We start from the raw sequence: 13,475 nt of genomic DNA on the forward strand, positions 1-13,475 counted from the left end.
TTTCATGGACGTTCTTGATTTATAGACTTGTCGATGTTAATTAATTCTTGGTATTATGTCTCCAGAGGTGACAGAGGTTGATGCACCACTTCTGAAAGTTCTGACCATTTAATTATACCCGCGATTGAAAAGTGGGAGGGTATTTATACCTCCAATTGAAAAGTGGGAGGGTCTTTATACCCGCGATTGAAAACTGGGAGGGTATTTATATCCCCGCTTGAAAAGTGGGAGGGTATTTATGCCCCCTGCCTAAAAAATGGGAGTATATATATAGTGATCGAGATATCTGTATGTCCGTCTAGCTGTCTGTATGTCTGTCCGACCATACTGTGAGCACTGAGCTCACTAAAAGATCCCCCTGCTTCCCATGTAAGTATAATGGCAAAGTCTACTATAGTATGTTTTGCTCTGGGAGACCCAAAATAAGTTTCAGATCAAAAAATAAAATAAGGAGTGCACAATGGCCTTATGTAATAAAGAATCTGTGAAAGTATAATTAAATTTTATTCAGTAGTATAGGAGAAATTGTGGATAAGAGATGGGTACCCTTTAATATTTTAGAGAGAATGACAGTTTTCATATTTTGCTATGGAAAATCCGAAATGTGTGTTCGATCAAAAAGTAAAATAGGAGGTGCTTAATGGCATTATGTAACAAAGGCTCTTTGAAAGTCTCATTAATTTTCAATCAGTGGTATAGGAGGAGTTACGGATAAGAGATGGGTAACCCAAAGCAGAACTGACGGAGGGACGGACATGCAGACATTCCGATCACTTCATACCCTTCCACTTTTCAAGCAGGGGAAATAACAATTTATGGAACGGGATTGTGCATTGTAACCCATGGGCCTCTTACGTAAAATGCCAAAAATCACATTATCAGATCTGAAAATGCATCCAATTCGGAGTATAAACCCAGGTGACCCATTGCGTCCATTTTCGTCCATCCTCAAGGGATATGTGTTAACATTTGAACAATTTAAGTTTCTTCTCTGCAACTGCTCAACCAATTTTGGCAAAAAGCATCCATAGGTGAAGGGCAAATGTTGTAAAAATTGTTGGTCCTCCACGAGGCTTGCGGGTTGGACTAAAACCACCAAAATAAAAAAAAATCTTTACTCCTGGTCAACAAGCAGTCGAACTGTTGGCATGATTCTAATAACCATTGAGTCCTCTACCAAAATTATGAAATTCATGGACCCATGCAGGGTCATGGTGGCGTTCTAGCGCTTGAGTGGGGCTATATGGATTATAAAGTGAATATGCATTATAATACCCCCTCCTTGAAAAGCGGGAGGGTATATAGTACTAGTAATTGGGATGTCTGTCCATCCGTCTGTTACGCCTCTGAAGTTTGAAGGGTACGTCTTGGGGTACCCATCTCTTATCCGCAACCTCTCATACCACTGAATGAAACTTTCACAGAATCTTTATTACATATTGCCACTGTGCACCTACTACATTGTATTTTACTTTTTAATCTGACACAAATTTTGGGTTTCCCATAGCAAAATATGGACACTGCCATTTTATACATATGGGAGGCGGGGTATCATTTAGTGAGCTCATTGCTCACAGTACCTCTAGTTTAGTCAGGTGTACACTTGCTATAACCATAAGGAGTCTTCTATTTAAAAAAAGCTGTCCTTTATCAGCGAAAAGGAGGTTTTTGCCACTGAAGTATGTTCCATTTTTCTGTCAAATAAGTAAAACTAATAACCGTGAACATCAATATTTTATTAACGATGAGTAACAGTATTTCACCGTAGAACATATGATTAAAAGTATCATATAGTTTTAAATCATTTTAATCATTGACTTCAAAATAATTACGACATGTATTTCTATCATTATAAAGGTTGGCGAATGATTCAAATTAAAGCAGACGGGATTGATTTCAGTCAAAGCTTGCATATATACACAGCCGTATTAAACGAAAATACATATAAAAAGTATCAGAACAAAGTTAGTGAAATACATTGAGGAATGTCTTTATACAATTCGTATAGTCACACTTTGAACAAAGGTTGATTAGAACTTGAATCAAATTTTGTTTGCAATTAAGATAACTGATTGTTTAATTGAACAAGATGTGTTTATGAAACACAGATGCCCCCATATAGCAGCTTTTGGCAAAGGTGCAAGTTTCTCAAATACAAGTCAAACTACAAGGTCAAGAGAAGAGAAATATTGTTACCCAATGAAAGGACTTGTCTCAGCAATTATACTTGTGAAATATGAAAGCCAAAGCACCATCTGTTTACAGGGGTTTGTGTAGAGAAAATAAATCAGTTAGAAAATAAGTACCTCGGAGAATTTTCTCCGAGGTATCTACACAAGGCGCTAGCTGTGATCTGTTCAAAAGTTAATTATGACCAAGATTAATCTTTTTAAAATGTGGGTCAAACTTCAACGTCAAAATGTAAAAGTAATGTCATTAGAAATATGCATGTGAAATATGAAGGTTCTAACACCAATTGTCAAAAGTTATGGCCAAGGTTAAGTTTTTTTCAAAAGTGTGTCAAACTCCATAAGTCAAGAACAAAATTGTTGGTATTCAAACAAAGGTCTTGTCACAAGAAATACATGCATGTACATCTATGAAATATGAAGGCCCCTATAGTACTACCTGTTCAAAAGTTATGGCCAAGCGTAAGTTTTTTTCAAAGTGGATCAATCTCTACTGTCAATAATATTTAGATCCTTGGAAAGGCCTTGCCAGAAAAAATACATATGAAGTGCCATGTTGTAAATTTTGAATTCAAAATTTACAACATGACAGAAGTATGAAAGCCCAAGCTCCAACTGTTCAAAAGTTATGGACAAGGTTAAAGTTTGAATTTTTCAAATGTAGGTCAAGGTCAAAAAGTTGAATATGCTGGTACCCAAATGAAGGCCTTGTATGGAATACACTTGTGGCATATGAAAGCCATAGCTCTTATTAGTCAAAAGATATGGATAAGGTTAAAGTTTTTGCGGACAATCCGACAGAAAGACAGACGGACAGAGCAAAAACTATATACCCCGAATCTTTGATTACAGGGCATTAAAAGTAAATAAAAACAGGCATTCTTCCTGAGAGTGTTACATACGCAATACTTGACAGGAACGTAGCAACAATCATCGAATCGGAAACGAAATGCAAATCATTAAGATCGATTCACGTAGCAATATATCAGCTTGATGTAAGCATGTAAAAGAAGTAAGGAAAAACGAAGTTGGACAAACAGACAAACAAATAGGAAACTGTAATATTTCCTGGCCATCTGGTTTCACCGCTAGGGGACTAGACTATAATTATTTAAAAAACTTGCAACAAGAATCGAAGACTACGTAGTCATCTTAATTTGGACTGCTGCATGCTATACTTCTGGGTTTGTCGTACTGTTATATTATATATATATAACAAGACGATTCCTCATGCAGGCCCACTTTTTCTGAGAATAGACTTTGCTGTAGTTTTAATAGGTTAATTTTGATTTGACCGCTGCTTGCCCCCCCCCCCTCCACTTTTTTGTTGATATAAGATCCTCAAGATAGTAAGAAACAATGTATCGGAAAATGAGAAAATGCCCATTAATTCCCCCTCTTTACCCCCCCCCCCCCCGATAGAGATTTTTACTGTTTGAAGAGTGTACCTTTTTTTGGCTTGATTGTCGGCTTTTTTCGAAGCCCTTCTCTTTGAAAACCGTTGTTACGGGTCTGTATCAAAAGATATTGAACTTCATTAATATTGCAATCATCATTATGCACATTTGTATGTAGGGATGCGGTGTGTCAGACGAATTTGTTAAACATGCTATGCTTCTTTTTTTCCTTCTTTTATTATCTACTACGAATCCTTCAACATAAACTTGAACATCACTGCTTAAACCTAAATGCGTAGTCACATTTTTAATGCGACTTTTGTCATTAAAGTCTGATTTACCATCATAGTATTTTGTTATTCTGATCTTAGTGCTACTTTTTAGCAAAACTTCACCCTCGTCAGGAAAATCAGAATACGGCTCGACAAAAAGACCATGCTTATGCATAACATTTTTAATAACAATGAGTTCTTTACAGGCAGAACCATCGAACCCGAAATCAAAAGCAATATCAACATCTGTACTTGTACTAAGGAATTCTGGGAAGACATGCTCCTGTTTCCCTTTACCTATAGTTTGACAATTGGTGCCTCTGAATACAGTATTGAAGCATTTTCTTGACTTTGAAGACAGCATTGTTATTGACATTCCTAGAAGTTCCTTATATTCTCTCATCAACTGTGTAAGATGACCGCTTCGTAATTGAGAATTCAGGTGCTTGTAAATTTTTTTATCATCAGTCATATTCTGTGTGTATAAATTGATAAGAACGACCGCATCCCTCTCCATCTGACTGTAATATGAAAACGACCTGGCCTTGTTCTCAGCCAACTCTAAACAGCTTTTGCAGTATCGAGGAGGATCATTACTTGTTTTATATTTTTCTACCCATGATTCGTATCTAACATGGAAATTTCCTGAAACAAATTAATGAAAACATAATGAACTATAAGTATTCAACTTGAAAAACAAATCTTTATACTTAATGACATTATAGAACATTTAACATTTTTTATGAATGAAAATGTATTTGCAATTTATCACACATGTTGATACAATAAATTCCGTTATAGATCCACAGTTCATTTGTACTACACATACTAGTAGAAGTTAAAGTCATATATACTGTCATTTGTAAGAACTACAGATTACTTTGTTTTCCCTTCAATACACCAACATTTATGGTTTAAAAAAAATAGTTTGAACTTTGGGTGAATGGTTAATTTTCATTGGTTAAGAAATAAATGTCAGCTAAATCTTGTATTAAGAAACAGAGCAGCATTCTTAAGTCAGACTTGTAAGGCTCGAAAAAATATGTATTTAGATATACGGTAAGGCTACAACTTAAATTCCATGACTTGTATAAGGCAAGCCTTACCGTGTGCATGTACCGGCCCTAACACTACCTGTGAGGATGTTTTTATATGGCTTTTGTGTTCCTGGGAAAATATTTTTAAGGATTTTTTTCTCTTTTATCCTACATATAACTTAGAATCCCATCGGGCTCCACACTACACCCAAGTGTGATGATTTGAACAAAATTTAATCTACACTATCTGGGGATGCTTCCAAATAAATATGACAGATAATGGCTTTATTGTTTTCGAGAAGATTATTCCCATATATTCCCCTGTAAAAATTTTGAGGATTATTTCTTTTTATACTCCTGTAAAAATTTGATCGCCCATAATGGCTACAACCTACCCCCTTGGGTCATGAACAGATTTGAATCTTCACTATTTATACAGATGCTTTTATATAAATATATCTGATCATATATATATATATATATATATATATATATATATATATATATATATATATATATATATATATATATATATATATATATATATATATATATATGTGTGTGTGGGGTGTGTGTGTGTGTGTGTGTGTGTGTGTGTGTGTGTGTGTGTGTGTGTGTGTGTGTGTGTGTGTGTGTGTGTGTGTGTGTGTGTGTGTGTGTGTGTGTGTGTGTGTGTGTGTGTGTGTGTGTGTGTGTGTGTGTGAGGGTGTGTGTGTGTGTGTGTGTGTGTCTTTTCTGTTCTTCAGAAAAAGATTTTTCCTATATATACTCATGTAAAACCTTGATAGCCCATATATATATGAACCCATGTAAAACTTCGATCATCAATTGTGCCCCTACCCCCGGGGATCATGACTTGAACAAACTTGAATACACACTATGTCAGGAAGCCTGACGGCTAAAAAGCATGAAATTCATATGGTCTGTTTCCTTTTACCTAAAGTATCTAAGTATATCATTCTTTTCTCCGATATTAATTAAAACTTACCCTCTAGAGCCCTTGATTCTTCGAATAGAAAGACGGTAATTATTACCAGTAGAGCCGTTCTTGGCGGTATATTGTGTATTTGTTTGATCGCCATATGCATCCTTGAAGCTTTGAACCTAAAATTGATGAAAAATTAAAATCATGAATATTATGTAAGAAATTGTATGCTAGCTAGTTAAAAATCTTGGTAAAACTAATTTATACATTGATTTACATCAGTCAGTCAACACTCAGATGAAATTCTGTAATACTCTAGCTCACAGTACTTCTTCGTTTTGGCTATTTTTTGACGATGTGAGGTAATTTAATGTACATAACATGATAACGTGGTTCAGGTGCATTGAAAAAAATAGCTTTGGTATCATTCGAATTACGTGCATTACAAGAACATGTCGGTTAAATAAACAAAGATAAAAAAAATAGATCGAAAGATTTGGAAAATCCACTCGTGGCGCCTTTTCTACGAATAGGCGAACCATATATGGCACGCCAAATTCACAAAAATGAGATAAACCTAGTTTCACATTTGATAAACTAGGTTTATCGACTGTAAACTATAGTTTACAAACCGTAAACTATAGTTAACGATTCGTTAAGTATAGTTAACGATTCGTTAAGTATAGTTTTCATCTGTAAAACTATATTTAAAGGTTGAAAACTATAGTTTACGAATGATAATCTAAGTTTATCTGTCTGTATAATAAGCGTTAACGATAGATTTTGTTGATAAACATAGATTCACGTTTGTAAACTATAGTTTACAATCGTAAACGGATGTAAAATATATATAGTTAAGAGTTGTTAATCATAGTTTCACAAATCGTGAAACTATATTTATCAGATCGTTAACTATAGTTAACGGTTTGTAAACTATAGTTTACAAATCGTGAAACTGTATTTATCAGATAATCTATGTTTTGCAATCGCAAATGATTGTTTTCAGTGTTAAGTATAGTTTACAGTTGTGAAACACTATGGTTTACGGATGTAAAATATAGATTAACGTTGTTAACTATAGTTTACAACCGATAAACCTAGTTTATCGACTGTGAAACTATGTTTAGATCATTTTTGTGAATTTGGCGTGCCATAACCATATCCTACGATTTCCTGTTTACAATTAAATCTGACTAATTTTTGCAAAACAGACAATCCTTGATTCGATTGTGTACAAACTGCATTTAAATTTATCTATTTTCTTGAGATATGAGGCTCCCAATTTTGCATATTCAGAATCACCAGAACTTTTGCTAAGGAAAGTGTAATCCACTTGTCTGTTTAGAATAACTCTATCAAAATATCCCCGTTACGGACTATATTACACTAAAATTATGTCGGTATAATGCGACATTAGTAACAAAAGATGAAGATAAAAGAAGAAATTAAAGCAACTTTTGAATACAAAAGGTTTAATAATTTTAAATTTGTGTCTTCGTCTCTTGGCAGAGAAGGACCCATTGACGTACGTGCAACTCTAGATTTTTCCTTTAAAGACAGGATAATCACAACTCATCCAAATAATGATATTATTTGCTAATTAAAATTGGTATGGATTATAATGATGAGAAATAAGATATTGTTAATCGTTTTGTTTTTTTTTTATAAGAGATTAAACATTGGTTATACATGACGTTTTTGGTAGCCTTACACATTTTGAGGCAAGAACGGTGCTTTTCCATTAAAATGATCCTGTATAATTCTTGTTCAGAACTACATGTAGTGTTTCACTACTTTAAATAATTTGCTATAAAAAAGGTAAACTTACTTTTAGATGTATCTTTGCAGATTGTAGCTTCAGAATGTAAGAAGGTGTGTGACTTATCAGATCTTTATATTGTGTTGTTTCATTGGTCAATTTGTTGAAGTGTTCTTTCTATGAAACTGAAACTGGGTTTCTTAAAGGTGCGCTTAGATTTTATAAATAAAACAGAAGTAAGTTAAAACATCTCTCGGTTTTATGAAATAAAATCACATGATGCAAGAACACTGAAATCGTGATATTTTCCTTGGGATCTGGATTAGTAGTATATGATTTTTTTGCCCCATATTTGCACGTTTATTGTCGACAGAGTATGTTGACATGCTAGATATGTCAAAGATGGAAGGTAGCATGCTAACAGAGGAAATGATGCAAATTTACTTCCTTCTTTATTATTTAAAAGGTTGAGTATATAATACCTCAAAGTAATGAATTTTGAATCGCCATGGTGTCTTTATTTCGAGTTCAATGGGATAAATGATAGTATGAATGAAAATGAAAATGAAAATATTGCTAATTGTCAAAATGTCGTCGTCGATATATCTAAATGTCAAATTGTCTTTTTATCTGTTCAACTTTTTTTCATATTCAACTGAACGTTTTAAGGTATTTTAAATTTTCTACATTGTTTACATATAACTGTAAATTATGAGAATGCTCAAATTTCTATTATGAACTTTTTTTCTTCTTCATCAATTTTTTATACAGTCCGATTTGTTGGTTGAAATAGTTAGTTTAATACTTATTGACAATTACACACGTAGACAAGTCAAAATATTAGTCCCCAACAGGTGAAATCGGAGGGGACTGCTTGTATATTAAGTTTCCTCTGTGTCTGTCTGTCTGTCCGTCTGTCAGTCTGCCCCACGTAGTTTTCCGCACTTTTTTTTTTTCTAAAAGCTTGTAGATATTAAGCTGATATTTGGTATGTGAGAGTATCTTGATGAGTTACAGATCAAAATTGTATTTCGTTCCGCTTCAATGACTTTTGATGGAATTACGACCCTTTCAATTTATCAGAGTTTTCCGCACTTTTTTGTGATTGCTTGCAGATATTGAGCGAGGTTTTGTTATGTGATTTTACCTTGATGAGTTACAGATCAAGTTTGTATTTCGTTTCGCTTAATTGGTTTTTGACAGATTAGTGGCATTTTCAATTTTTTTACGGGAAACAGATTGCTATGTATGGTTCAGTTGAGCTAACCTGCATGATTCCTGGTTCTAATTTCAGGCACAAAAATGAGATTCGCAGCGTAAAAGAAATGCTTTTTTTAAGTAAATGAAAAGGGGAAAAACTTGCATACCAGGACCAGGTATTCTATTGCTTATCATACATGTAAGATACTCTTGAGAGAGCGTTTAGAAAAGATAAATCTAGTTCTTTAGCCAGCTTGACGGTCAATTAGATTTTCTTTAAAAAAAATAAAAAAATTAAGAGGCACACTGAAGATAGCAGTACCGGTAAATAAATTGATAAATCCACCATATTTGAAAGATATGACGTTTGGGAATGTGCTTTATTGTTTATTCAATTTGCCGATAGATTTTTCCCTGATTTTTTTTTTTTTTTTTTTTTTTGGTTTAGTTTACAATACAGGTGTATTTAGATGAACATATGGAACGCCATCACTGCCTTATAGCATAAAACTATGCATTCATTATGTCAATCTATCATTACGTGATGTGAACATATCTTTACGTTATGTCAATTTTTTATGGGGTGTTGTAAAAATATCTTTACATCATGTCAATGCTGCATTACATGAAGTGAACACATTCTTCCATTATGTCAGCACTTCATAACTTGAAGTCCAAAGTTCATTATGTGAAGTGAAAATATGTTTACATTGTGTTAAAACTTTATTACGTGAAATGAGTGTATCTTTATATTATTTCATTTCTTTAATATGCGAGGTCAAAATTGCATAACGTCAAGTTAATTTCGTTTTACATGTGTTCTATGATTAAATTTATCATTACATTAAGTCAAAGTTCATTCCCTTTTGTGAGTGTATATTTCTATAATAACAAAGCATTATTACGTGATGTAAATGTATCTTTATTTTTACGCCGAGGTCATCACAATGTTAGGGGAAAACATCTTACCTTTATGTCAGTGCTTTATTACGTGATGTAAAAAGGTTTATAACATAATGTGAACATATATTATGGAGACAGTCCCGGCGTTCCATGACCATATTATATCAACACTTTATTACATTATGTCAAAACTCCATTCCGTGATGTGGATATATAATTACGTTTTATTATACTTTCATGTTAAATACTAAAATCTGATTGGTATAGACGCAGTTTACAATCCGTTCTATTACCCTCAGCCTTAGCAACGCATGTGACAACGGGTAACACAACGGTAATGCCACATGCGTGGATATTATGCGCGTACGGTTCACCGTAGAATTCTCAAAACGTCAGTTGCGCGTTTGAAAGAACTGGAATAAACTTGACGTCAATAAAAGCTTGCGTCCGATGTAGCTTACTTGAAAACAACAAACGACAGACGAAACATGCTTGCGAGTGCAGAAATAACGAAACTTTATATGATAAAAGACTCTTAGAGTATCAAACAAACAATAAAAAGGTCAGTAAAACTTTTTAGAAGTAGCGAGGAGTTTGAAAGCTTTCTAAACGTGAACGTAAAGATGATCGACGATTTTTTTTTTGCTACTTAATTTAAGAAGACATTCAGTATAATAAAATAAATGGTGCCTGTTTTGGAGGGTAACAGTTGAAATTGACACCCTTCGGAAAACCATTGTCAACCTCCGCCGACGCGTCGGTTGACCAATGGTTTTCCTTGGGGTGTCAATTTCAACTGTTACCCTCCAAAACAGGCACCATTTATATAATGTCAAATCTTTCTTATATGATTTAAAAATATCTTTATATTGTGTTAACTCTTTATCATGTTGATTCAAATGTTCATTTCGTGCTGTAAAATACATTTACATTATGTCAAAGTTGATAACCGTTTTTTCACGGCGGGGAAGGGGGGGGGGCGTTCTGATTAATTAGGACGAATTAGAGACACATTATATAAGGGGGGGGTCTGGCTTCCTCTTTTTTTCCGACATAACTTTATCATAGAAAATGTTCATGAAGGGGTTTGAAATTCCGCCCCACTTTTTGCTGAAGTATAAGGGATTTTTTTACAGGACTGATCGAAGTTGGACCCCCCCCCCCCTTTCACCCAAATAGGATTTTTGAGTTTGGACGTTATTTTTTTCCTGGCTGACAAACCTCCCCCAACTTTCAAAAACGATGCAACGTCACTGGAACTAGTCATTTTTCAACCATTCCAGGTCCAGAATTCTGTTACAAAATTCTATCAGTCCCCCACTGGTTCTTGAAAAGAGTAGCTATAGAGGGACGGTATGGTGTCTAAGTTGGGGACCAGGGGGTGAAAGCCTGGAAGCTCTCAGGCTTTAGTTTTTTGTTTTTTTTTTAGATAAAACGTTTCAACTTATTTCAGTTATACTTTATGTGAAACTAATGCAATGTCCTACAAAGTAAAACCAATTGATTAATTTTATGCATATTTTGGTCACTAAACATGGGAGGGAGGGATCCCCCCTCTCCCCACCCACACATCGGTGCACGTAAGTTACTCTTAAAAAAAATCAAAGTACTGAAAGTACTGATAGGCGGAAGCATGATTGCAAGTCCTCATGTGCAAAACTTTAAAGACACATATTTGAAGTATAATATCTATCTTAAGTGGGGTGGGGGGTGGGGGGGGGGTGTTAATAAATATTTTTAAGGATTCAATCTAAAGAACAAGAATTAACAATATGTCTCCCTTTTGAAGCGAAGAGATGAGAATAGGTGAAGTCAATAGCAATATGATCATTTTAACATTTATTTTTGTAAAGTATAACAAGATAAAATTGAAATGCAAGTTGCAATTATACATAAAATTTGTAAGATATGGTTTTTGGGAACAAGAAATGGATAATTAATAAATTTCACACAAAAATGAGTACTAATGAGTAAAAGAAAACAATAAACATCACAACTGCTTTTGATTTTTTCTGTATATTAAGTTGACATAGTACCAATGAAACAAAGTCTTGTTAAGTTGCAAATCAAATAAGGATGCAACTTACATAGAAGACCTTACATAGATTTACAATGTGCTTGTGATTCTATAAAATGTCTTTATTCAATACACGTATGGCCCAGGTAGAAGAAGTCACAAGTCTTTAATGCTGATGAAGGTGAGCCCTGTGTCATGATGTCCACAATAAATGGATATATTTTCAGGAGAGCTCCTACCATGGCAGACCCTTGAACGCCAGACAATATTTTTTTTTATTCCTGTGGTAAATTTGTCTTTCGGGATCGTAAAATATTGGTACATGCATCCTAATATCAGTAGTGTTTTCTTTTCTGGAGATTGTCTACGCCATTCTCCTGACAACTGTCTCTTGTTAGAATTTTCTACAAAGTGAATAAGTGAAAAAAAATAAAGAATATCTCATAATTATATTTAGCAAATATTCCTTTACAATTTATCCGACTTTCAATAAATGAAATCAAGGACTTCAAATAGCCCTTTATGATATATTTGATATATTTTCTAGGGACGTCAACTTAAGGACCCTCTCTACACAAGTGAAAAATTTTGTTTGGACATTGAGAAAAATATATTGTATAAAGGAGTTAATATTGAGTTTATTGATCTAATTTACACTGTATGGTGCGTGGCATTTAACCCCGGGAAAAATGTTCAAAGACAACACAGTATCAGTGAATACAAATCACTGTTAATTACTTCAATAGAGAAAATACATGTAGATAACATGTTCAGTTAATTTATCTTGACCTTTTAAAATGTTAAGAATACAAAAAAAAAAAAGAAAAAATATTTACAAATTGAGTAATATATTGTAAATTTTTATTTTTTAGAATTTAGATCTAAGGGCAGATACTCTAACTGCAGAAAAATACCTTAGAATCAGAACTCTTTAGTGTGCAGTGTAGAGAGGATTCTTAACCGGGTACTCGATCCAACGTCCAAGTATTGAATACTAAAAATAGATACTTGGTTACTCGGATGTATATTAAATAATTTCTTTTTTCAAAGTAAATATTTTTATCAAAACTTATCAATATTTACTTAAATATGCAAACAGTAATTGGCATGTTTTCATCTACACCTAGCTGTAAAACACCCGTTATCGCCTCTACATGTAGCTGTGAATATACAGTAATTACTGACCAATTAGCAGGCACATAGTCGTTCTCAACTATTGTGGTCCTTAATTTTTGCATGAGTGACTTCAACGATTGTTTTAAGTATACATCATAATGATTGAAGTATTTGCAGTACATAGCAGTGAAATATGACATGCACAGAAATGCCACTACCCACTTCAACAGTAAAGAAATAACTAAAGATTCAAAACTGATGAAAGTCAAAAAGTCAATTTGCTAATTAAGTTTAGTGTATAAACTGGAAACAACCAATAAATGAATTATTATAAGACTCTGAGCATGCAATCCCTTCAACATCCATTTCTTATTTTTGAAGTTTCGCTAGTTCAATAAACAAACCTGCACAACAGTTTGTCCTCCTTTTGCGTTGATCAAATAGATCCAAAACAACCTTTTATAATTTTGGGTGTATTAATTGTGCATAATTTTTTTGCTTTTTATTTGATAAATAACTTAAGTACTAAAAACTAATTTCCAATCGAATTATTGTTTATTTGTACATTTTTGTGAGTTAATAGAGATTAACTAGGCTCAAGAACAAACTTTTATCTACATTTTACCGTTAGTAACCGAGTATTCAATCGGGGAAAAGTCC

General features: G+C 33.7%; 1 protein-coding gene across 1 annotated transcript; it reads right to left on the reverse strand.

The window, feature by feature from the left end:
• Window positions 1–3,607: 3,607 nt before the first annotated feature.
• On the reverse strand, window positions 3,608–7,694 carry LOC134283009 (uncharacterized). The gene is made up of 3 exons (XM_062765430.1): window positions 7,649–7,694; window positions 5,884–5,999; window positions 3,608–4,503 (listed from the first exon to the last, which is right to left on the reverse strand). The coding sequence occupies exons 2-3, from the start codon at window positions 5,981–5,983 to the stop codon at window positions 3,707–3,709; spliced, it is 897 nt and encodes a 298-aa protein (XP_062621414.1). The 5' UTR covers window positions 5,984–5,999; window positions 7,649–7,694; the 3' UTR covers window positions 3,608–3,706.
• Window positions 7,695–13,475: the final 5,781 nt, after the last annotated feature.

This window comes from Saccostrea cucullata, unplaced genomic scaffold (assembly GCF_032062105.1).
Source record: "Saccostrea cucullata isolate Sc308-1 unplaced genomic scaffold, CSIRO_AGI_Scuc_v1 ctg88, whole genome shotgun sequence".
NCBI lineage: Eukaryota > Metazoa > Mollusca > Bivalvia > Ostreida > Ostreidae > Saccostrea > Saccostrea cuccullata.